The sequence below is a fragment of the Dendropsophus ebraccatus genome, chromosome 7 (assembly GCF_027789765.1).
Source record: "Dendropsophus ebraccatus isolate aDenEbr1 chromosome 7, aDenEbr1.pat, whole genome shotgun sequence".
NCBI classification, from domain to species: domain Eukaryota; kingdom Metazoa; phylum Chordata; class Amphibia; order Anura; family Hylidae; genus Dendropsophus; species Dendropsophus ebraccatus.
In genome coordinates, this window is record NC_091460.1 from 147,007,648 (window position 1) to 147,034,237 (window position 26,590).

The following is a 26,590-nucleotide window of genomic DNA, read 5'->3' on the forward strand; positions in this document are numbered from 1 at the left end:
TACTAACATTTTTGGTATGTGTTCTCAGAAGGAAGCAGGTGTTGGTTTATCTCCCAGAGAACAAAAGGCTTGTATAAACCAATTGAAATCCAAGATGCCTGAACCTTTGTGGCCCTGACCATGGACATTAGAAGATAGTCTGGTCCTGCTGAAATCACCCAGTTCTGCCGACACCTTGGGGGGAATTATCAAGGCCGGCGTATTTATATGCCGGTCATAAATACCCTATCGCTTCTTAGTGAATCTGGCCGGCTGGGTGCCCAAACCAGAGAGAAGGGGTGAATCTGCGCCTTCTCCCGGGCGTGCTGTACGCCCCTGTCCGACCCTTCATAAATGTCCCCCCTTATGTTCATAGTTCTCTTTATATCTGGCTTCACCCACAGACACTGGAGTTAGGACCTTGGTTACAGAGGTTGTCTGGGATAGAACAGCTGACAGCCTGCCCATGGGGTAGGCTATTAATAGTTGATCAGTGGGGTTCCGACTCCGGTACTCCCGCCAATCAGTTGTTCTATGTCTGCAATAGGTTGAGAATAGAACTGATACCAGTTGGCTCTGATCACTGTGTAGTGGCGACACCTGTGTACTGCAGCTCCAATTCACTTTAATAGTAACCAAGGGCAGCACACCGGGGCCGCCACTACAAGGGGAACAGAGCCAACAGATTCTGAGTTCTCTCTGTAGTCCAGGTGGCAAACAGCTTAAGGACGTGGAAGGGGCCGGGTATCAGCACCCTGACAATCATTGATAGGATATCCGGTGGACAGGCTGTCAGATGTTTTATTCCGACCCCTTTAAATGCAACTCCACATACCATGCACTGTAATACTTTATGTCTCTGTATCTCTCTGTATGTCTCTGTATGTCTCTGTATCTCTCTGTACCTCTCTGTAACTCTCTCTATCTCTCTGTATGTCTCTGTATCTCTCTGTACGTCTCTGTATGTCTCTGTACCTCTCTGTAACTCTCTGTATGTCTCTGTATGTCCCTGTACGTCTCTGTATGTCTCTGTATCTCTCTGTACGTCTCTGTATCTCTCTGTATGTCTCTGTATCTCTCTGTACGTCTCTGTATCTCTCTGTACCTCTCTGTAAGTCTCTGTATCTCTCTGTACGTCTCTGTACGTCTCTGTACGTCTCTGTATGTCTCTGTATCTCTCTGTAACTCTCTGTATCTCTCTGTACCTCTCTGTATCTCTCTGTACCTCTCTGTATGTCTCTGTATCTCTCTGTATGTCTCTGTACCTCTCTGTATCTCTCTGTATGTCTCTGTATGTCTCTGTACGTCTCTGTATGTCTCTGTATCTCTCTGTACGTCTCTGTATCTCTCTGTACCTCTCTGTAAGTCTCTGTATCTCTCTGTACGTCTCTGTACGTCTCTGTATGTCTCTGTATCTCTCTGTATCTCTCTGTATGTCTCTGTATGTCTCTGTATCTCTCTGTACGTCTCTGTATCTCTCTGTACGTCTCTGTATCTCTCTGTATCTCTCTGTATCTCTCTGTATCTCTCTGTATCTCTCTGTACGTCTCTGTATCTCTCTGTACGTCTCTGTATCTCTCTGTATCTCTCTGTACGTCTCTGTACCTCTCTGTATCTCTCTGTATGTCTCTGTATGTCTCTGTACGTCTCTGTATCTCTCTGTACCTCTCTGTAAGTCTCTGTATGTCTCTGTATCTCTCTGTATGTCTCTGTATGTCTCTGTACCTCTCTGTATCTCTCTGTATCTCTCTGTATCTCTCTGTATCTCTCTGTATGTCTCTGTATGTCTCTGTATCTCTCTGTATCTCTCTGTATCTCTCTGTATGTCTCTGTATCTCTCTGTATCTCTCTGTATGTCTCTGTACCTCTCTGTATCTCTCTGTATGTCTCTGTATGTCTCTGTATCTCTCTGTATGTCTCTGTACCTCTCTGTATGTCTCTGTATCTCTCTGTATGTCTCTGTACCTCTCTGTATGTCTCTGTATCTCTCTGTATGTCTCTGTACCTCTCTGTATGTCTCTGTATCTCTCTGTACCTCTCTGTATCTCTCTGTATGTCTCTGTATGTCTCTGTATCTCTCTGTATGTCTCTGTACCTCTCTGTATCTCTCTGTATCTCTCTGTATGTCTCTGTACCTCTCTGTATGTCTCTGTATCTCTCTGTATGTCTCTCATCTTTCTTATCCACAATCCATACGGTTCATGTTTTATCCCTCACAGACGGGTTCTAGTTACGGCCAGTCGGGACCACAAGGCTTTCTCTAAGTGCTTCTTAGGCTATGTTCACACAACGTAAAACTATGGCCGTAGTTTTGCGGGGTGGAACAATGAATGGGATCCTGGGCGGAGCGTAAACACATTGTATACGCTCCGGCCAGGATCCCATGCGGAGCCGCAAAAAACTGACATGTCAGTTTTCTGCGGCCGGAATTCAATGAATTGTTTGCTTCACTGTGCGCTATGGGAAGCTCTGATGCGGGTGCGTGCTGATGCGCCCGCATCAGAGCTCCATGGCTGGAAAGATCATCCGGCCGGTACTTAAGTACCGGCCGAGATGATCCGGCCAGAGACCGGCCGTTCTGTGACCCGGCCAAGGTCACGGAACGGCCGGTCTCTAACGGTGTGTGAACATAGCCTTAATTTGTATTTCACCTTGAGGAAAAATCAGATGAGAGCAGAGGATTGTGGGACAGGAAGCCAGCAATGTTTTCTTTAACCCCTTAACGACCGCGGGCGTAAGTGTACGCCCCCAAAACCCGAAAAATTTAAGGCTAGAACAACGTTTTAGTGTAAAAAATTATTTTTTTCTTTTTTAACGCCATATTGTTCTGAAAATCTGTGAAGCACCTGTGGGGTCCAGATCCTCACCGCACCCCTAGTTACATTCCTTGTGGGGCCACGTCTATAGTAAATCAAGGCAGAGAAGTGCAGTGGTAAAGACTGTGATATATATATGGCCACTAGGAGGCAGTATATCAGAGGAGCTGTTGTGTATCCAGTGTATGACACATAGAGATACATGGGCTGCTGTATATATCAGTCTGCTGCATACAAAGTTGGGGGTAAGACTGTATAATCTGTGCTTATATGTCTTATATGTCTTATATGCCGGGAAGTGGGAGACTCCTGACCGACCAGGATTCAGTCAGGAAGACAACATGGGGAAACTGCCAGGCTAAAAACCCTGGCTATGCTTGCCTGTTCTCGTGAAGGGATTAATGATCATGTCTGCTAAATAATTACGAAATTACTATATTTAATGCCAAAAAGACCTGGGAAAAAGTCTATATAACTGAGGTGGGGCAGTGGCTTGGGAGGAGCCATGGTTAGTTGGGGCGTGGTTAGCGGGTTGGGGGCAGGGCTAGAAGGAGTATGGTTAGCTGGGGGCCCACAATTTCTGAACTGCCCGGGGCCCATGGTACCCTTAATCCGTCTCTGTTCACACAGTTTGCTAAGCACAGAGGCCATGGCCGGCCAGTGACACCATCAGGGGGTTTATTGTTCCGGAGTTTAAGTGCCGGGGGTTTCAGGATTAGAAGAAAACAGGTATGGCTGAGCACACAGGTATGGGGGCACACCTGCTTTTAGTTTAGTGAGGCTGGCTATACCCTTTCCCCTGTGGTCGGTGACCTGCCGGGCTGTGAGGGGGTCCCTTGGGTACTTATCACGGTTGTCTGGAGTGGAGCTGTGACCTACCTGGACTATCACAGAAAGGGGAGATGACCCAAGGACGGTGTAACTATTGTGTAGGTGCCGGAACAATAGAATCCTATTACTATAGAATCTTCTTTACTGCAGGAACACTTAATTCACCAGCTGACAATAGAATTCTGACTGGACAAAATCTGTGCTGAGAGCTGCAGAGGTAGACTGATGGTGCTGACTTGGTGGCGTGCTGAGAAGTAGAGTAAGTTCAGAATAGCGGAGTAGAGTAGGTTGTGAGAGTTCAGATTAGTGCAGAGGAATTTGTCCTGAGAGTCCCAACCCAGTTTAGAAATATGCTCTGTCAGAACTTTAGAAGAAGAAGGAGGAGAATACTTGAGAGTAGTGTACTTGTGTCCATGCTTTGACCCCTGTCATGATACCAACTATTGCCCTGCAGTGTCGGGTGAGCTGTCCTAACAGGGTGACACAAACCCCAGTCCTTGTTACCTGAGTTGAGCAAGGTGGCCAAAATTACCTGGTTACACCTGCGCTGCAAGATGTTTCAGGATACTGTCCTGCACCTTTATAGATGTTCAACGGCGTGGGTTGGCATGATCCCTGACTTGTCCTCTCTTGAGTGGTTTAGCAATGCATAGTTGGTATAAGGGTGGCTTTTAAGAAAAGAGTCTCTGCGTCTCCCATGTGTGTCCGTCCACTACCACACTCCAGAATAGACTACACTGGACTTGGTGGGGGACCTGGCAGAGCCAGGGCCCAGCTGGACTACAGCAGGGATCATCTTGTCTTGCTTCTTTTCTATACAGAAACTTGGCTAAGACTGACTAAGTGTGGGTGTGTACTTCCTCTCCCCATGTGACAACTTCCTACAGGGTATGTAATAACTCCTGTGAGTGGTGGAGAAGAGAGTGCAAAGGAAAAAGGAGAATAGAGATAGGTGGACAAAAGAAAGTGCTCTCTTTGTGTAAATGTGCACCAATGTGCACAGATCACAGAAAAACAATAACCCCTTGCTCACTACAGCTGTGCAATATACAAGTACATAGATCTATAGTAGCAACATCTAGTGGCAAAACTTAGGCATAACTTCATTACCACTGAACCTTGAGTACAGGCTTTTGTGAGGGGTGTACAGACTAGCAACACCCGTGGTGTGACACCACATGTATATTACCTGTGTAATTCTCCCATGTAAACCATTATAGAAGTTACCCTAATCTCTGGTAATGAGAAGAAGCCGCAGTATAAACCGTTATGCATCTTCTATTATGGGTAATCAGTCCGGTTATTTCTTCTACACTGGACGGAACCCTCATCTTTATTTCTTCTTTATGCGCCTGTCTATAATATGAAAGCCGACACTTACAATCTAGAAGAATTAATTAGTAAAATCAGTCCGGTGACCTTTGTGATGATGGAATCCACCGATAACGTTCGGGACATCAAATTGCAAATCAGCAAAGCGTCTTTATAGCTTCAGATTAATATTAAATAAGCTGATACTTCACCGGGATCTCCACATTTTCATTGCCGCTCTGTGTAATTACTCACATCGGAGTTAACCGTCCCAGCAGTTTATTATATTACCTGCCATTTTCCTGCAGTTTTTGTCCTTGGCAGCGGATCACCGGCCGCTTAGAGGGAAATGCCGTGTCTGCACCCTGACGGATGACGACGCTGTGCCAGACCATAATGGAACCTTCTTTACTATTTTATACTTAAAGTGGCGATCTGTCTGCAGATGACGCCCGATCTTCCTGGAATGTAGAGGATCAGGATGAAAGGCCGTTTCTGTATAGGGATATTGCTGACATTTGCCTCAATATGTTTGGACCATGGATCATTCTGTGATGAAGTACGAGACTCTCATAGCAATCATTGTCTGCTTTACAATTCCTTCCATACTTGTCACTATCTATTCAGTCTCCTTACCCCAGTTTTCAGCTGCTGCTTTCTGCTGAAGACACAAAAAACTGTGTGTGAGCTTTTCTCTCTCTGTCTCCCCCTCTTCCCCCTCCCTTCTGATACGGCTGATGTAAACAAGTCCCTGGCAGGCTGTATCTGCAACATTGTAGCTTCTTTGTAATGCTGGGAAGCATAATCACAGTGAGTTTATCAGCAATGTGACCTTTTAGAACATGGGTCTCCAAACTGCGGCCCTCCAGCTGTTGCAATACTACATTTCCCATCATTCCTGGACAGCCAAATCCAAAGCTTTAGCTATCTGGGTGTGATGGGAATTGGGGTTTTACAACAGCTGGAGGACCACAGTTTGAAGACCCATGTTTTAGAATAATCCTCCCAGCATTACAAAGAAGCTACAGTGTTGCAGATACAGCCTGCCAGGGACTTGTTTACATCAGCTTTCTCAGAAGGGAGGGGGGAAGAGGGGGAGACAGAGAGAAAAGCTCACACACAGATTTTTGTGTTTTCAGCAGAAATCAGCAGCTGAGAACTGGGGGAAGGAGACAGAATAGATAATGACAAGCATGGGAGGAATTTAGTCTCACCATGACATATTAAAAGTTATATGAGTGGAATACCCCTTTAATGATTGTGTTGATCCACAAGCCAATTTCAGGCATATGCCAAGATATAGTAAGATGTGTTATACGTGTGACCGTTCATATATAAAGTGACATTTTTGGCTCTTTCCAGGTACTCGCAACAGGACTGAGTGGTCTCTATTCTTCGTTACCAACAAAGCTGGAGGATAAAGGGGAAGAATGGCATTGTCTTGTTAAAGAAGATTGGCTGCAGGTCCCGTCACTTATACAGTTTATGAATTCTCTGGAGTTCTGTAATGCCGTCATCCAGGTCAGTAGATTCCTTTTCGGGGCAGTTGTTTTATGTGTTTATTTTTTCTATATAATTTTGCATGGTTTGTATATCGGTAATCTCCTCGGCCTGCGCAGTGCCGCTGCCCTTGAGTTCTGCCGCGTTCTGACATTGTTCTCTGCCATTGTCTTTACATTGATGAAGGTCTAAGAGCGGTGTGACTCCAATCACTTATAATTAGCGGGAAGTGTTTTCTACATGTTTGGTGTAAGACGCTGCGACTATTATAGTCACCGCCAGGAGATACCTTCCCTTTAGATTCAGAGGAACATGTGAAGGTTGCCGAGATGTTAATGCTCCAGGCCTGAAATTACATTTCCGGAAGCTTCACCTCCCATTTATTAGGACTAAATGACTCGCTCTATATTCCTACGCTCTACTTTAATTGATGAACCGTAAACACTAGATATAAAAGCAACATAAGGTCACACATGAGTATATACCATCATATACCATCATAATCTGACACCAGGGACAATGTGACTTCCAAACTGGTTAGATGGTGTACTTACTGTATATACTGTATATGTCAGAATACTCAGGGGCCCGTATATATGTAGCATTGAACTGGCCTCGTGGCATGAACTGACTCATTTAGTACCCTAACTATATTAAAGTGGTACTCTGGGCAAAGAGGGGCGGGTGATGGTTGGTAGCATAATAAAGAAGTAATACTTACCTGTCCCTGTGCCTCACAGCATCACCACTCCCAAAGCTCCCGATCCTGTTTCATCACAGCCCCACAGGAACTACCTGCTCAGCCAGTCAGTTACTACAGCTGTGTCCCGCCTCGCCAGGATCGGGAGCTTCAGGAGCCTGGTGGGGGAACGTGAGCGGTGATGATGCGCTGTGGGGCACTGGGACAGGTAAGTACGACTTCTTTCTCATGTTTCCACCCCCCTGTATTTTTCACTTTTGCCTGGAATACCCTTTTAACGTGAGTAATTTGGTGATCGATTTCAGGTTGTCCGCCAAAGTGGTCATTTGAGATTGTTAATCGTCAAAAAATCGTTTTGTCAAATAGGAGCCTTACACAGCTAAATAATTGTGCCGGGACCCCGCTGCCCCAACAATGGGGGGTAATTCCTGCACCCTGTCTTACACTCAGCTGTTGGCTGTACGTCCTCCATTGCATTGGGGGATGTGCCAGCAACGACCCATTGATTTTCTTTGACTGTTCAGCCGATCAGCCGATAAACGTGCGTTTATTGATTAGTCGGCTGATGGTTGTTACACTGGGCACTTGGTCCGTGTAATACGGCCGTTATTGATATGTTTGCTGTATTTTGTACTCAGCCGTATCTATAGCGACTTAACAATAATTGTATGTTATATATTATGTCAGTGCCGATCCAGATGAAAAATGTCCTGAAAGAATGCAGCGAGGTATGGCGAGATGATAGCGAGCGCGCCAAATATATTTACTGGCATCCTGACATTACACATCCGTCATTTCATCATTATCTGCTTGAACTTTTAAAAACATTGCGGAATATATTATAACTTCCCATCGAGAGGATTTAGACAGCGGAGACGGCCATCAATCTGCTTGAGCTGTAGAGGACCGCACCGCCGCGCTGTATTCCGATAGATAATTAGCCGTTATTAATTGCTTCTATATTAGGGTGACGCAGTAACTCAAGGGCGGTGGGTTCTAGGTCGATAAATAATGACGGATTGTTAGAAGGATGGAAGCGCTCGCTATAAGCAGATGTGGCGCCCAGTGGGAAACAAAGATGGCGTAAGGCTTGTAAATAACTATAAATATCACACAAGATACAATAGATTGCATTGTCAGATGTCACAGACACTGGTGTGTCAGGAATACACCAAGGGGCAGAGAAGCCAAATAGCAGGTGATATTTCTACTGAAATCAGTCGTTAGGAGTCTCCTGATGGTATTTAAAGGGGTACACCAGCAAAAATCGTTTTCTTTCAAATCAACTGATACCAAAAAGTTATATACTGTAGATTTGTAATTTACTTTAAAAAAAAAAAAATCTCCTGTCTTCCAATATTTATCAGCTGCTGTATGTCCTGCAGGAAGTGATGTATTCTCTCCAGTCTGACACAGTGCTCTCTGCTGCCACCTCTGTCCATGTCAGGAACGGTCCAGAGCAGGAGAAGTTTTTTTATGGGTATTTGCCTCTGCTCTGGACAGTTCCTGACATGGACAGAGGTGGCAGCAGAGAGCACTGTATCAGACTGGAGAGTATACACCACTTCCTGCAGGACATACAGCAGCTGATAAGTACTGGAAGATTGGATATTTTTAAGTAGAGGTAAATTATAAATCTGTATAGCTTTCTGAAACCAGTTGATTTGAAAGAAAAAGATTTTCTCCGGAGTTCCCCTTTAATGGTGTCCATAGACATAAATGCAATCATCTTAGAATCAATGGGCACCTGAAGGAACAAGACTAATGTGTAACTCTATTATGGTCCCGAGAAGATATATTAATATCGATATCGACCGCATATTTCTCTGTTCTCTCTCGTCGCTTTCTTTAAAGTAACCTGAGACCCTCTCTTTCCAGGTGGCCCACCCTCTGATCCGGGCTCAGCTTGTAGACTATATTTACAATGGCTTCCTCTTACCGGTTCTGGCTCCGGCGCTGCACAAGGTCAGTTCACAAAGCCTTTTCTCTTTCATTTTCAAATTCTTTATAATATTTTTTAAACAATGGAAAATATCAGTGATTGTGTATCGTATTGTATTGTATGTGTATCGTGTAGGAAGGTCAAAAGGTCGTCCGAAAAGGTAAAAAAGAGGTTGGGTAGTTGAGGTCCGTACTGTATAGTGATATATATGTCCCATATCTGGGATGTCTGGAAGATGCAGGTCCCACCTAACTTAAAGGGGTTATCCAGCGCTACAGAAACATGGCCGCTTTCCCCCCTCTCGTCTCCACATTGGGTGGGGTTTGAAACTCCGTTCCATTGAAGTAAATGGAGCTTAATTGCAAACCGCACCTGAACTGGAGACAAGAGTGGTGGGAAAGCGGCCGTGTTTTTGTAGCGCTGGATAACCCCTTTAACATTGAGGGTCCCCTCAGTAAGTGGAAGTCCTCAGCTTTAACCTTGTCTATATTGAGCCCTAAACCATGGTACAGGTTAAAAGAAATGCAATGGTGTTTGGGGGAGGGATATTTTGGTATAGGAGGTATATAGACGACCTTCCCGGTCTAAACAAGACTAAAAACGTGTGGATTCCATCAATGCCAACAGCTTACGCCGGAGGTTCCCAACCCAGTTTGCATCTAAAGAGATCTCGTTTTTGGATGTTTTTTTAATTTTTGGTTAGGGCAGAAAGCAGCCGCCCCTCCTGTGTGATTAGGAATCCCCCCATAGGAGAATTCATCAGAGCACAGTGATCTTACTCTGATGGTTTCTCCTATGATCCAGCTTATGATGATTTGCACAAGAGGCTTGTAGGTAGGGGCCATCATTACAACTTAAAGGAGTACTCCATTTAAATTCATTTTCTTTTGAATCTACTGGTTTCGGAAATTGTTGTAATTTACTACTTTTATTAAAAAGTCTCTAGTCTTCCCGTACTTATCAGCTGCTGTATGTCCTGCAGGAAGTGGTGTATTCTCTCCAGTCTGACACAGTGCTCTCTGCTGCCACCTCTGTCCATGTCAGGAACTGTCCAGAGCAGCAGCAAATCCCCATAGAAAATCTCTCCTGCTCTGGACAGTTCCTGACTCTCTTGATGAGATAAGATGCAGGATGTTGTGCTGTGCAGGGCTTCCTTTTCTCCTCTCCATGATCACTCATCCCCCTCATTCCATGTGTGTGTGCGTTTGGGGGGGGGGGAACTCTTCTTAATAAAACCTAGCTGAATAGTGTGATAGTAGTGAGGGGGATGCCAGTGACTGTCACCGAGCTCCCTGTGACTGTCACCGAGCTCCCTGTCACTGTCACCGAGCTCCCTGTGACTGTCACCGAGCTCCCTGTGACTGTCACCGAGCTCCCTGTCACTGTCACCGAGCTCCCTGTCACTGTCACCGAGCTCCCTGTCACTGTCACCGAGCTCCCTGTCACCGAGCTCCCTGTCACTGTCACCGAGCTCCCTGTGACTCACCGAGCTCCCTGTGACACTCACCAAGCTCCCTGTGACTCTCACCAAGCTCCCTGTGACTCTCACCGAGCTCCCTGTGACTCTCACCGAGCTCCCTGTGACTTTAACTGAGCTCCCTGTGACTGTCACCGAGCTCCCTGTGACTGTCACCGAGCTCCCTGTGACTCACCGAGCTCCCTGTGACTGTCACCAAGCTCCCTGTGACTGTCACCAAGCTCCCTGTGACTGTCACCAAGCTCCCTGTGACTCTCACCGAGCTCCCTGTGACTTTAACCGAGCTCCCTGTGACTGTCACCAAGCTCCCTGTGACTCTCACCGAGCTCCCGGTGACTTTAACCGAGCTCCCTGTGACTCTCACCGAGCTCCCTGTGACTTTAACCGAGCTCCCTGTGACTGTCACCGAGCTCCCTGTGGCTCTCACCGAGCTCCCGGTGACTTTAACCGAGCTCCCTGTGACTGTCACCGAGCTCCCTGTGACTCTCACCGAGCTCCCTGTGACTTTAACCGAGCTCCCTTTATCTTCTGTAAAACTGACACAGATGTAAATGTTTTTGAACACAAGATAATGGAGAGATTAGGAGGTTTAAGCATTGAAATGCACGCTAATCCACACGGAGCCCTTGTGAAATGACAGAAAGTAAAGCACCTTTGTTCTCTGGGAGACTCCGGACGTGTAATCAAGCAATTCATTTAGTGACTATTAAGTGTTGTAGTATGAAGAGCCGACCTGGTCAGCAGCAATAACGCTAATACCGAGGCTCCAAGACGTCGCTGCCGCTGCGGATCATCTGTCGCCTCTATCTGGAACACAGAATGTGAGGGTTTATTTGTCATCAGTGTGAAAGCTATAAAATAGTATTTTCAGGGCTCAGAATGGTTTTTTTTTATCAATCAACAATAAAAAGTTACTGACCCAAGTTACGGTAGTCGCAGCATTCAGCAGAACAGACGGGGAGCAGCGCTGTGCCAGTACCTCTATTGGAGAATTTCTATGTGTTGAATTACCTGTAATAGCCGTGGATAGTAGAGCTACATGAAAGGTACTGGACCATCATTTAATACCTTAAAAACTTCAAGTGGATCAGTGAATATTCCGGCTCATGGAGCCCCAGTGATTTATGTTTTAAAGGGGTTCTCCAGTGCTACAAAAACATGGCCACTTTCTTTCAAAGACAACACAATGGAACTAAGTTGCAAAATCTGCACCCAAACTGGAGACAAGAGCGGTGCTGTCTCTGGAAGAAAGTGGCCATGTTTCTGTAGTGCTGGAGAACCCCTTTAATGTAACCCCAATTACATATCGTAATTGTAGCGCCAGTGGTCTGGTCCTCGTCTCACTGCCCCTGATGATGCGCTCTTCTGTGTGTGATCAACTAAAAAATAACGTCTATTATTTGCAAAGAACGTCTGAAAATAATTGTCCTGAACATTAATTTGATGTCCGTCTCAAAAGACGTCCATTATTTAATGCATGGTGTGTAAATGACGTCTGTTATTCCACTGACTTCAGTGTAATTCATTCAAGTCTATTAAAACAATACAATAACGGGCGTTGTTTTTAAACATAAAGTGGGCGCATATTTCCTTTATTTTTATCTATTTTTTTTTACTTAGTATAAACATAATCTCTGGCCCTATACTGGGACCAGTACAGATACAATTACTTTCTGTTATTGGACCAAACTGGGTAATAAAACGTTATCTATAAAACAAAAAGAATCAGGCACCAAGTCCTTAGTATTAAGCCGGGGATGCAAAAACTAACTGCAATGACGGCTTATGTACAGTAATTGCCAACTAGCCCTTCAAATGTAAAATGTAATTCTCCTGATCCCCTCGCAGTATAGCACCCCTACCCCCCCCCCAGTAAGTTTAGTGGTGCAGTATACAGAGTGTATCCCCCCCCCCCCCCCCTGGTAAGTTGAGTGGTGCAGTATACAGAGTGTAGCCCCCCCCCCCTGGTAAGTTTAGTGGTGCAGTATACAGAGTGTAGCCCCCCCCCCCCCCCCCCGGTAAGTTTAGTGGTGCAGTATACAGAGTGTAGCCCCCCCCCTCCCCCGGTAAGTTTAGTGGTGCAGTATACAGAGTGTAGCCCCCCCCCCCCCCCCCCCTGGTAGGTTTAGTGGTGCAGTATACAGAGTGTAGCCCCCCCCCTCCCCCGGTAAGTTTAGTGGTGCAGTATACAGAGTGTAGCCCCCCCCCCCCCCCCCCCTGGTAGGTTTAGTGGTGCAGTATACAGAGTGTAGCCCCCCCCCCCCCCCCCCCTGGTAAGTTTAGTGGTGCAGTATACAGAGTGTAACCCCCCCCCCTGGTAAGTTTAGCGGTGCAGTATACAGAGTGTAGCCCCCCCCCCCCCGGTAGGTTTAGTGGTGCAGTATACAGAGTGTAGCCCCCCCCCTCCCCCTTGGTAAGCTTAGGGGTGCAGTATACAGAGTGTAATGTTTCTCTGCTCACCATGGTCATTGGGCATGGGTTGCGGTGCCAGTCACTTTACTGGCCCCGGTTGGCATCAGACTGGTGGATACTAAGCGGCTGCTCTGATACAATGTGAGGCTGAAGCTCCCGGAATCTTCCTCTGTGGTCTCATTAGGATTTTACTCGCCTCATTTCCAGGACACTATGAAGCTTGAACACAGTAAATATTGTGCTTGTTAGGCAGGAATTACACTGGTATAGTAAAGGGCACACTAATAAAACTCTCTATATAGCTGCCATTATTTCATAGTAGACTAACAGTCCAGGTTTTGCTTGTTCGGTATTTTATAGATAGTTGTGTTTTTTATGTACAGTAGTTGGTGTAAATTTACATATTGCAATGATATATAATATTTTTTTTATCTTTAACCCATTAGTTGTGACCTCTTGGCCGGGTTCACACATACTGTACCCGCTGTGCCCCATTGTTTATAAACTGTTATACAAGCGACAGATGGACGTCTTATAGCCGCAGCGCACGACCACAGCCATTTCTTGTGTAACGGAGATAAAGAGTTATCAAAAATGAGAAAATATGGTTTGCTTTTTTAGAAACCGCTCTATATTTCTCTCTAGACAGTGTTCAGTGCTGGAGATCACACCCATTGAAATGAATGGGGTGAGCTGGAATACTTGATGCTGCCTGGGGATATATACGGTGCTGGTTTTGGGAGAGAAAAACCCTCCATTCTATAGCCTATGTGATTCCGAACACACTTGTATTTGTAAATCACTTTATTAACAAAAAAAAACCAGCTGTAAAGTCTTGACCACAAGGTTTCTCAATTCTCCGCAATCTGATGTCCACTGCCTGTTGTCAGGGTCAACTTGTCTCTATTAACAGTCAGAGCAGGACAAATTACAGATGTGTATTCCCTGCAATCTGTGAGCCAATCTGCCTGCTGAACATGATAGGTGTTGTATCCTAAAGGTAAATCAAGGCTTCCCCCTCATCTTTGACCATCCATAATATGTTGGTCAGCTGTCCCTTATACCGTGGGTGTGACCATTGCTGGATGTCCACATTGTTGCAGTATAATTTTACCCACCTCCCTTTAGTCTTTTTGCAGCAGCACCTTGTAAACCCGGTGCATCAGTAACCAACCCCATCATCCTCTGCAGGAAACCCTGTACGTCGTGTACCCGGCTCCTGCAGCAGCAACATCACGGCCTGGCTGAGCGATCACCCAGTGTCCCGCCTACCTCACTGATTGGCTGGTCGGGCAATCACTCCAGTGGAGCTGTGGGACCCGGGAGCAGCGGTACAGAGACACGGGGGACGGATGGGTTGAGTTTTTTGTTATTTTCTCTCCCTCCCCCACCCGCCTGCCGTTTTTCTACAGTTTGTGGGACTTCTCCTTTAAGGGACGTGATGCCAATGTGTTTTTGTGTGACTGCGGTGCCGCGCCATTTTCCAGTCTAGCCTGAGTTAATGATCAGTAGCGCAGTATGGATTAATCCGCAGATCTATTATTCATTACACGCACCTTATCCTGACGGAACAGAGGTGATAAGCTTCAGGATTTGCTTCTAGGTCTGAATGTACAAGTCTGCTGGAGATTACCAACTTTTAGCTTGTTTTTTTATTGAAAACTGTAAGAACTTTTCTTTGTGCAGAAGAACTTGGTAATTGCGGCCGTGCTGGAAAACTGTGAGGATACCCGATACCCGGGACGTTGTGTTGTCTTGTACAGTGCTGAGGATACCCGGCACGTTGTGTTGTCTTGTACCGTGCTGAGGATACCCGGCACGTTGTGTTGTCTTGTACAGTGCTGAGGATACCCGGCATGTTGTGTTGTCTTGTACCGTGCTGAGGATACCCGGCACGTTGTGTTGTCTTGTACAGTGCTGAGGATACCCGGCACGTTGTGTTGTCTTGTACAGTGCTGAGGATACCCGGCACGTTGTGTTGTCTTGTACGGTGCTGAGGATACCCGACACGTTGTGTTGTCTTGTACCGTGCTGAGGATACCCGGCACGTTGTGTTGTCTTGTACAGTGCTGAGGATACCCGGCATGTTGTGTTGTCTTGTACCGTGCTGAGGATACCCGGCACGTTGTGTTGTCTTGTACAGTGCTGAGGATACCCGGCACGTTGTGTTGTCTTGTACAGTGCTGAGGATACCCGGCACGTTGTGTTGTCTTGTACGGTGCTGAGGATACCCGGCGCGTTGTGTTGTCTTGTACAGTGCTGAGGATACCCGGCACGTTGTGTTGTCTTGTACCGTGCTGAGGATACCCGGCACGTTGTGTTGTCTTGTACCGTGCTGAGGATACCCGGCACGTTGTGTTGTCTTGTACCGTGCTGAGGATACCCGGCACGTTGTGTTGTCTTGTACCGTGCTGAGGATACCCGGCACGTTGTGTTGTCTTGTACAGTGCTGAGGATACCCGGCACGTTGTGTTGTCTTGTACAGTGCTGAGGATACCCGGCACGTTGTGTTGTCTTGTACAGTGCTGAGGATACCCGGCACGTTGTGTTGTCTTGTACAGTGCTGAGGATACCCGGCACGTTGTGTTGTCTTGTACAGTGCTGAGGATACCCGGCACGTTGTGTTGTCTTGTACAGTGCTGAGGATACCCGGCACGTTGTGTTGTCTTGTACAGTGCTGAGGATACCCGGCACGTTGTGTTGTCTTGTACCGTGCTGAGGATACCCGGCACGTTGTGTTGTCTTGTACCGTGCTGAGGATACCCGGCACGTTGTGTTGTCTTGTACCGTGCTGAGGATACCCGACACGTTGTGTTGTCTTGTACCGTGCTGAGGATACCCGGAACGTTGTGTTGTCTTGTACCGTGCTGAGGATACCCGGAACGTTGTGTTGTCTTGTACGGTGCTGAGGATACCCGGCACGTTGTGTTGTCTTGTATGGTGCTGAGGATACCCGGCACGTTGTGTTGTCTTGTACGGTGCTGAGGATACCCGGCACGTTGTGTTGTCTTGTACGGTGCTGAGGATACCCGGCACGTTGTGTTGTCTTGTACAGTGCTGAGGATACCCGGCACGTTGTGTTGTCTTGTACCGTGCTGAGGATACCCGGCATGTTGTGTTGTCTTGTACCGTGCTGAGGATACCCGGCACGTTGTGTTGTCTTGTACAGTGCTGAGGATACCCGTCACGTTGTGTTGTCTTGTACGGTGCTGAGGATACCCGGCACGTTGTGTTGTCTTGTACGGTGCTGAGGATACCCGGCACTTTGTGTTGTCTTGTACCGTGCTGAGGATACCCGGCACGTTGTGTTGTCTTGTACAGTGCTGAGGATACCCGGCACGTTGTGTTGTCTTGTACGGTGCTGAGGATACCCGGCACGTTGTGTTGTCTTGTACGGTGCTGAGGATACCCGGCACGTTGTGTTGTCTTGTACCGTGCTGAGGATACCCGGCATGTTGTGTTGTCTTGTAACGTGCTGAGGATACCCGGCACGTTGTGTTGTCTTGTACCGTGCTGAGGATACCCGGCACGTTGTGTTGTCTTGTACGGTGCTGAGGATACCCGGCACGTTGTGTTGTCTTGTACGGTGCTGAGGATACCCGGCACGTTGTGTTGTCTTGTACCGTGCTGAGGTTCTATAAATAACTGAGCAGTGGAGCGAGGGACAGGTAGATGGGCCATGCCCTTCCCAGCCTCACTGATCACACATCCCTGCCGCTCACTCTACAGACTTTGCAGCAGGAAATTGTCATAAATCATAATCACCTATTTTTACATTGCATTTTTTATGTTAAACAATATTTTTAGTTATTTTGGTGAATTTTATTTTGCTAATTTTTTTTTATGTCATTCCATTCTAAAACTTGCAGTTTTCACTCCGGCCACTAAGTCTCATAATAGGCTGATGCATCCTGTTAGTCATCTCATTACTATCTTTACCTGCCAAACCTTCAGACCCTTGTGGCCGCCATGTGTAACCAGTCTCTGCTCGGAATATTCACCATTACCATCACCCCTCTGATATCCATCCTTCACCAACCACAAATCCACTGACCTCTCCAGGGATTAAAGTGACTCGGTACCCACAATCTGACCCCCCCTCCCCCACTTGTACCTTCGGATAGCTGCTTTTAGTCTAAGATCTGTCATGGGGTCCGTTCGGCAGGTGATGCAGTTATTTTCTTAAACAACTTGTAAACTTGCAGCCCTGTGCCCAACGCCCCCCCCCCCCCCGGTCCCTCCTCCCCCGGTCCCTCCTCCCCCGGTCCCTCCTCCCCCTCTCCCTCCTCCCCCGGTCCCTCCTCCCCCGGTACCCTCCTCCCCCTCTCCCTCCTCCCCCGGTCCCTCCTCCCCCGGTCCCTCCTCCCCCGGTCCCTCCTCCCCCTCTCCCTCCTCCCCCTCTCCCTCCTCCCCCGGTCCTTCCTCCCCCGGTCCTTCCTCCCCCGGTCCCTCCTCCCCATCCTCCCCATCATTACTAATGCCACAGGACAGATCTTGGAGCAGCTATCCGAGGGTACAAGCGGTTTGGGGGGGACAGATTGTGGGTACAGAGTCGCTTTAATGTTCCCGTACTTTTCCTTTGGCTTTTTATGGGACCTTATCTGAGTCTTTGCTGCAACTTTTTTGTAGTCAAAGTCAAACATGAGCAAATTGGTAATTTTATTCATAAATGCAAAACTGTAGTTGTATAGTAATGTGGTTATAGTTATATGATTATATAAGTGTCGGCATTGTGCGGCTTATTAGGTTATTGGTATTGTAATGGGGCTCAGCCTTCTGCCGGGCCGAGGACATTAGTTATTGGGCTTATAAGAGACGTTCTGTATTTTTCAGCATTTTTGTAAATAGAAATTATATTAAAGCCCCTAAACTAATGTTCTAGAATGGAAGTTTGAGTCTTTGTGGCTGTGTCACTACAGTACTGCCGAGTTTCAAGCAGGTTCCGTGCTGCCGCCATGATTTGGGGGAACAGGGGACACAGTCCAGTACAGGGATTGGCCGTTCATGTCGCCCGTACATCAGGGATGGAGCGCGGATCATGTGACTGCAGCCTTAGGGCCCTGTTACATGGAGCGCTAATCGGCTGAATCAGAACCGTCCAGATTATCACTCTGTGTAATAGAGAGAAGAATCAGCTGATGGAACGATCGTTTCTTTAGGTCCAGACCTAAAATCGTGTGTCAGGCGCGTATGTAATAACTACGTGTAATGGTGATGCACGGCCGATGGCCGTAGGATAAGATAATAAAGGAATAACTCCCTGGTGTCTCCTGAGGCCTACCCAGTGTCTGCAGCTCTGCCGTCTCTGCACTGACAGGCTGCTGGCCGCTCCTGTCTCGGCCTGTGATTGGCCTGCTGGCCGCTCCTGTCTCAGCCTGTGATTGGCTGCTGGCCGCTCCTGTCTCAGCCTGTGATTGGTTGCTGGCCGCTCCTATCTCAGCCTGTGATTGGCTGCTGGCCGCTCCTGTCTCAGCCTGTGATTGGCTGCTGGCCGCTCCTGTCTCAGCCTGTGATTGGCTGCTGGCCGCTCCTATCTCGGCCTGTGATTGGCTGTTGGCCGCTCCTGTCTCAGCCTGTGATTGGCTGCTGGCCGCTCCTGTCTCAGCCTGTGATTGGCTGCTGGCCGCTCCTGTCTCAGCCTGTGATTGGCTGCTGGCCGCTCCTGTCTCTGCCTGTGATTGGCCTGCTGGCCGCTCCTGTCTCGGCCTGTGATTGGCTGCTGGCCGCTCCTGTCTCGGCCTGTGATTGGCTGCTGGCCGCTCCTGTCTCTGCCTGTGATTGGCTGCTGGCCGCTCCTGTCTCAGCCTGTGATTGGCTGCTGGCCGCTCCTGTCTCTGCCTGTTATTGGCCTGCTGGCCGCTCCTGTCTCGGCCTGTGATTGGCTGCTGGCCGCTCCTGTCTCGGCCTGTGATTGGCTGCTGGCCGCTCCTGTCTCGGCCTGTGATTGGCTGCTGGCCGCTCCTGTCTCAGCCTGTGATTGGCTGCTGGCCGCTCCTGTCTCGGCCTGTGATTGGCTGCTGGCCGCTCCTGTCTCAGCCTGTGATTGGCTGCTGGCCGCTCCTGTCTCAGCCTGTGATTGGCTGCTGGCCGCTCCTGTCTCAGCCTGTGATTGGCTGCTGGCCGCTCATAGGGGCACATTCATTAGAATATACCCTGGCATATGCTACAGAACAGGTGTAAGCCCCGATAAGCATTCAGGACGTGTGACAAGGCGCAGAGCAGGTGACCTCCTCCCGCACCTGATTTATCATGGTTTACTCCTGCAAGAAGGCCTGAACCAGCAGAAATCTGAGAAGGTGTAGATCTGCACCCGCCATGCCTGTCCCTCTTAGTAAATCTGGCGGACTATATGGTGTGTGGACATATGCAGGTGTGTGAAGGCGTATGCAGGTGTATGCGGGTGTATGATGGTCACAATGATTGGTGGCCGTTCTATAGCGGGGATTTCTGGCGTCCTGGATATGGATCGGCACAGGTTATCAGCTGATTATTTGTACACTTCTTCGGGTTGCAGAGGCCATTGCCTCCTTGCTGGGGATACAAGTCATTAATGCAGCTAATCGTCTCTCTCTGTACTCATCATCTGCCGCAGTTCCGTATCTCTTCGTTAGTATCAGACGCCGCAGAGGCAGCAGAATCTATCACCTCTTCTACTAATGAACGCTGTTAGTTTATCTATTTACTGACCTGAGAACGGCCGTCTTCTGACCTGAGCGAGAGTATTCCGTGCCCCCTCCCCCGGTCACACTGATGGTCATTGGGATTAATTATGGGATACGGCTCCGCTCTGTTCTCATTACCATAAACCGCGCTAAATGTCATCACCAGCCGCCAAAGTTTCATCTTTTGCTCCCGATTCTTCTTAGAAACTGATAATTGATCCCAGTGCTCAGGCTCATACCTCCTTATGCCTCAGTATAGTCCCTGCCTGTCCTATGTACAGGATGCAAACATATGGAACTGGTGTATGAGCCCCCACCATCAAACCTTGTCAGGATAGAGGTCATGCCCTGGGGTTTCTCCAAACAGTATTAAAGGGGAACTCCAGCAAAAAAAAATCCTTTACATCAAATGGTGTCAGAAAGTTATGTAGATTTGTAATGTACATCTATATAAAAATCTCCTGTCTTCCAGTACTTATCAGCTGGTGTATGCTCTGCAGGAAGTGGTGTATTCTCTCCAGTCTGACACAGTGCTCTCTGCTGCCACCTCTGTCCATGTCAGGAGAAGCAGCAAATCCCCATAGAAACCCTCTCCTGCTCTGGACAGTTCCTGACATGGACAGAGGTGGCAGCAGAGAGCACGGTGTCACACTGGAGAGAATACACCACTTCCTGTTTTTGACTTGTTCTTGAGATCATGGGGGTCCCAGCAGATCTGCCTGTTAGGAAATAAGTGTTGTGTTGGTGTGGACGTAGGTGTGATCATTTAAGTCTTGGCCCCTCCCAGATGTCTTTTGTCGTCTACCTACAAAGCAGAAAATGTTGAATCATCAGATGTACAATGAAATGTAGGAAACAAAGAGGAACAAGAAAGAGGAGAGAGAATTAGATTGTAAGCTCCTCTGAGGACGGTGAGAAATGACTATGAAATGGGTTGATGCTATTTAAAGGGACAGTGTCATCAGAAAATGCCGTATTGTATAAATTTGCTTATGTTAAACAGATTTTTAAAGAATTTTTTGTAATGTTTTTTTTCTACTTTTCCATTTTTCTATCTTTATTATAAAATAATCCTGATATCTTGCAGTTCTCATTCTCACCACTGGAGATAAAACTTGTGTCTGTGGTGATAAGAGGAGGCTGCAGTAAAGTGATCTGTACAGCATTGCAGCGTCATGTGACACCAGTAGATAGAGGAGACAATAGCAGCTCCCTGTGGAATGACCTCTTCACAGGTCACAGAGCGCGCTAAGTAATGTCTCACATTCATCTCAAGGGAACAGAGGCTGTCTGTTGTCATCTATGTCCATGAGTCTTACTGTAAAGCATGTCACTAAATGCTGTTAAAAACAGCTCAGGCAAGATGTGGATAGACTGATGCTACAGTATATAACAGTGTGTGGATAGGCTGATGCTATATAACAGTGTGTGGATAGGCTGATGCTATATAACAGTGTGGATAGGCTGATGGTATATAACAGTGTGGATAGGCTGATGCTATATATAACAGTGTGGATAGGCTGATGCTATATAACAGTGTGGATAGGCTGATGGTCTATATAACTGTGTGGATAGGCTGATGCTATATATAACAGTGTGGATAGGCTGATGCTACAGTATATAACAGTGTGGATAGGCTGATGCTACAGTATATAACAGTGTGGATAGGCTGATGCTATATAACAATGTGGATAGGCTGATGCTATATAACAGTGTGGATAGGCTGATGCTATATAACAGTGTGGATAGGCTGATGCTATATAACAGTGTGGATAGGCTGATGCTATATAACAGTGTGTGGATAGGCTGATGCTATATAACAGTGTGTGGATAGGCTGATGGTATATAACAGTGTGGATAGGCTGATGCTATATAACAGTGTGTGGATAGGCTGATGGTATATAACAGTGTGGATAGGCTGATGGTATATAACAGTGCGGATAGGCTGATGGTATATAACAGTGTGTGGATAGGCTGATGGTATATATAACAGTGTGAGGATAGGCTGATGCTATATAACAGTGTGGATAGGCTGATGGTATATATAACAGTGTGGGGATAGGCTGATGGTATATATAACAGTGTGGATAGGCTGATGGTATATAACAGTGTGGATAGGCTGATGCTATATAACAGTGTGTGGATAGGCTGATGGTATATAACAGTGTGTGGATAGGCTGATGGTATATAACAGTGCGGATAGGCTGATGGTATATAACAGTGTGGATAGGCTGATGCTATATAACAGTGTGGATAGGCTGATGCTATATAACAGTGTGTGGATAGGCTGATGCTATATAACAGTGTGGATAGGCTGATGGTATATAACAGTGTGTGGATAGGCTGATGGTATATAACAGTGTGGATAGGCTGATGGTATATAACAGTGTGTGGATAGGCTGATGCTATATAACAGTGTGTGGATAGGCTGATGGTATATAACAGTGTGTGGATAGGCTGATGGTATATAACAGTGTGGATAGGCTGATGGTATATAACAGTGTGTGGATAGGCTGATGCTATATAACAGTGTGTGGATAGGCTGATGGTATATAACAGTGTGTGGATAGGCTGATGGTATATAACAGTGTGGATAGGCTGATGGTATATAACAGATTGTGGGTTTAGATGCAGTCACAGTTTTTGGTGCTATAAACGTATAAAACATAAACTGCCAGAACATTCTCTATTAAAGGTGCGACATCGACTTCTAGGTGAAGACTTAAACATTTAGCACCGCGGTGATATAATTACATTGCACACAGTTCACACCTTCCTCTTTACCATTTATACACACGGTATTAGCCGGCTTCAGTGTGTGTTTATTTCTGCCCCCGATGCTCCATAGAAACCCGTCGGTGCTGTGTGCGCTGGTGGTGTCGCCCCGGCCTGACCCCCTTTCTCTCCTATGTGCTATGCTGGGAATGCTGAATCTGTACATCTCAGCTATGTCACCAGTAACCCGAGAGGTTTGCAGAGAGATTGCCGGAACCTTCTGCCAGCAATAAGCATCTCGCTTCTTCATCATCCTAAAGCCACATAAACCTCTAATATCCCGGCAGGAATAGTTCTGGGGAGAATGTCCGTGGTTATACTGACAGCAGGACACGTCCACTATCACTGCCCAGGCCCAGGGGGTAATGTATGTTTTAGGGCAGTGGTATGCACGCCCCGGGCCGTTCTGAGATGCTAAGAAACTTTTGTATTGGTTTCAGAAAATTATATAGATTAGTAATTTACTTTTATTTAAAAATCTCCATTCTTTCAGTACTTATCAGCTGCTGTATGTCCTGCAGGAAGTGGTGTATTCTCTCCAGTCTGACACAGTGCTCTCTGCTGCCACCTCTGTTCATGTCAGGAACTGTCCAGAGCAGCAGAGGTTTCTATGGGGATTTGCTGCTGCTCTGGACAGTTCCTGACATGGACACAGGTGGCAGCAGAGAGGACTGTGTCAGACTGGAGAGAATACACTACTTCCTGCAGGACATACAGCAGCTGATAAGTACTGGAAGAATGGAGGTTTTTAAATAGAAGTAAATTACAAATCTATATAACTTTCTGACACCAGTTGATTTGAAAAGATTTTCGCTGGAGTGCCCCTTTAATCCTGAGTTAACGATAAGTTTATAGTAACATTTTATTTATGTAAATGTGGTTTGTAAAACAACGGCTGCGGAGACAAACTCATTTATAGGGACAGAAACTTATTTTCAGTTGCAGAATTTTCCCCCATAAATTGAAGTCTCGTTTGCAGGAATCCGACTTTTTGACTTATTTCAATTAGAATCGGAGAATTTTCCAGAGAGTTCTGGAATATCAGACTTTATAAGTGAGAATCAGCACAAGGTAATGAAATAGATTCTACAGACTGAAAATAAGTCCGGACGAGATGAATAATTCGGAATCATTGAAAATAGCGAAAACAGCAACATGTTCCCGGTGGGCGCCAATGCTCCTGTCTGTTTATTAATAAATTGGAATTATTTGTTTCCATTGGATCCTTGGAATAATTTTCAGTCCCGGTTGTAGCTGCACTGAGTTGGGGTGTGGACCTGTGCATGACATGGGGGGGAGCGGGGGGCGGGCTGGAACTTAAAGCGTAACTCTCATTTCAGGGCCATTTTTCTGAAAACATTAAATATCAACAGTACAAGCGATTTAAAGAAACTCTGTAATAGGTTTTATGTACTAAAAGAGTTTCCTTCTGTAGTGAAAAAGCAATCTCCCAGCCTCCCCCCTCACATCAAATGAAGCAGGATTTCTGTCTCCATTATGTGGCTATGGAGAGGGGAGGGGCTGTTAGGAGTGAGTGAGCACGGAGCAGTCCTGCACAGCACAACACCCTGCAATCTTCTCTCAGTAAGTTCATAGATAAGCACTGACCTTTCTGACCCCAGAATCCTGCGGTTTAGGTGCCCAGAGAGTCTACAGACAGCTGACCTTCATGTCACCTCTTCCTGCTCCCTCATCTCCCTCGGCCCCTCCCCCCTCCATAGGCTTACAATGGAGAGAGCAGAACCCGTCTTCACTGGCTTCTCTGTAATGAAGACGTGTTTGCCTGATAATGCACAGATAAGAAGTCAGGGGGGGAGGCTGGGAGATTGCTTCTTGAGTACAGAAGGAGGCTTTTTTGGCTGAAGAAACCTATTACAGAGTTTCTTAAAATCGCTTATACTACTGATTTATGCAATAAAAACAAACATGACAGTTACGCTTTAACCCCTTAACGACATCGGGCGTATACTTACGCCCTGATGCCAGTAAGGACGTTCAGAGCGGGGCCGCGCGGCGACCCCGCTCTGAACCGCGGCGGTCCGTAGGTATTAGCGGGCACGGTCCGATCGCCGTGCCCGCTAATACAGTAATCAGATGCAGCTGTCAAACATGACAGCTGCATCCGATTACCGGATGCAGCACTTCCCTGGTGTCTAGTGGCGGAGATCGCTCCCCCGGGATGTTATCCCGGAGGAGCGATCTCCGTTTCTGAAGCCGGCCGGGGACCGCTCCAAGATGGCGCTGTCCCCGGCTCGGCACTCGTTTGCTTCCGGCTGCAGCAGCCGAAAGCAAACGAGTGCCGATCTCATGGATATCTATGCTGCAGAGATCTCTATGAGAGATCAAAGCACTTATACTAGAAGTCCCCCAGGGGGGGATAACCCTAACCCCAGGGGGGAATAACCCTAACCCCAGGGGGAGAATAACCCCAACCCCAGGGGGAGAATAACCCCAACCCCAGGGGGAGAATAACCCCAACCCCAGGGGGAGAATAACCCTAACCCCAGGGGGGAATAACCCTAACCCCAGGGGGAGAATAACCCCAACCCCAGGGGGAGAATAACCCCAACCCCAGGGGGAGAATAACCCTAACCCCAGGGGGGAATAACCCTAACCCCAGGGGGGAATAACCCTAACCCCAGGGGGGCTTCTAGTATAAGTGTAAAAGTAAAAAAAAAATGTTGTTAACAGTAAAAAGCCCCCTCCCCTAATAAAAGTCTGAATCACCCCCCTTTTCCCAGGTTATAAATAAAAGTAAATAAATAAATAAACAAACATGTTTGCTATCGCCGCAGGCGTAATCGCCCGAACTATTAATTAATCACATTCCTGATCTCGCACGGTAAACGGCGTCAGCGCCAAAAAATCCCAAAGTGCAAAATTGCGCATTTTTGGTCGCATCAAATCCAGAAAAATTGTAATAAAAAGCGATCAAAAAGTCGTATATGCGCAATCAAGGTACCGATAGAAAGAACACATCATGGTGCAAAAAATGACACCTGACACAGCCCCATAGACCAAAGGATAAAAGCGCTATAAGCTCGGGAATGGAGCGGTTTTAAGTGACGTATATTTGTTGACAATGGTTTAAATTTTTTACAGGCCATCAGATACAATATAAGTTATACATGTTTTATATCGTTATAATCCTAACGACTTGAGGAACATATATAACAAGTCAGTTTTACCCCAGGGCGAATGGCGTAAATACACATTTCCCCCAAATAAACAAAATGCTTTTTTTTTTTCAATTTCACCACACTTTGAATTTTTTTCTGGTTTCGCAGTGTACTTTATGCAAAAATTCAGCCGTCATTGCAAAGTACAATTAGTGGCACAAAAAAAAAGGGCTCATGTGGGTTTCCAGGTGGAAAAATGAAAGCGCTATGGCCTTTTAAGCACAAGGAGGAAAAAACTAAAACGCAAAAATCAAAATTGGCTCTGTCCTTAAGGGGTTAAATTTGTAATATCTATAAACCTGACTTCCATATGGTGTATAGGTCATAATTTTATGTAAAATAATATAGGATCTGATATCTTTGGTCAGGCGTCTTATTTCTGCACGGCACAACCTCTCTGTCTTAGTGGTTTCCATACGCTGAATATTTTGAAAAACATAAAATCTTCCTCTTTTCCATCTTCGGAATCCCATTTCACAGGCCATTGGAATGAATGGGATCTGCAATGCCGACGCTTCCTAAATACGGCTCTTTATGGCCAATTCCCTCCAATGAACTCTGCGGCGTCTTACCGAGCGCTGCTTATTAATAAATATGGCCTTTTATCTCCAGATGAAGAGCTTTAATATCTCTCCAGAAACTTCCAGGGCTTTAGTCTTCTTACTGCGCGCACCTCTGCTATTTTATTGCTACGGATCCAGCGTGGCAGAAATATTACGCCTCGAATCAATACAATATTAATGACATCTCATTGGGAGGTTTCTTGAGGGCAATAAGACAAAATGCACAAGAGTTGTGAAAGCAACATTGAAAAATGAGCGCAAAAAAACAGAGAAGAAGCCGCCAAGTGCAAAATAAATGACACATCGGTGAGACCCGCGGACCTAATGCGTCTATGTATCTTTATTTAGAGTGCACACACTGATCGGCCAAACTAATAAGGTTGTGTTCACAGTTCTGCAGTGCGTTGTAAGATTTACATTATAAAATCTCAATTTAACAGAAG

General features: G+C 46.7%; 1 protein-coding gene across 2 annotated transcripts in view; it reads left to right on the plus strand.

Moving 5' to 3' along the window:
• Nucleotides 1–26,590, plus strand: part of FHIP1A (FHF complex subunit HOOK interacting protein 1A) — a 146,015-nt gene that overhangs the window by 84,920 nt on the left and 34,505 nt on the right. For both annotated transcript variants that reach the window (XM_069978682.1, XM_069978683.1), the window contains exons 5-6: nt 6,300–6,458; nt 9,016–9,102. In XM_069978682.1, coding sequence (XP_069834783.1) covers nt 6,300–6,458; nt 9,016–9,102 — 246 coding nt within the window. The remainder of the gene's footprint in view (nt 1–6,299; nt 6,459–9,015; nt 9,103–26,590) is intronic.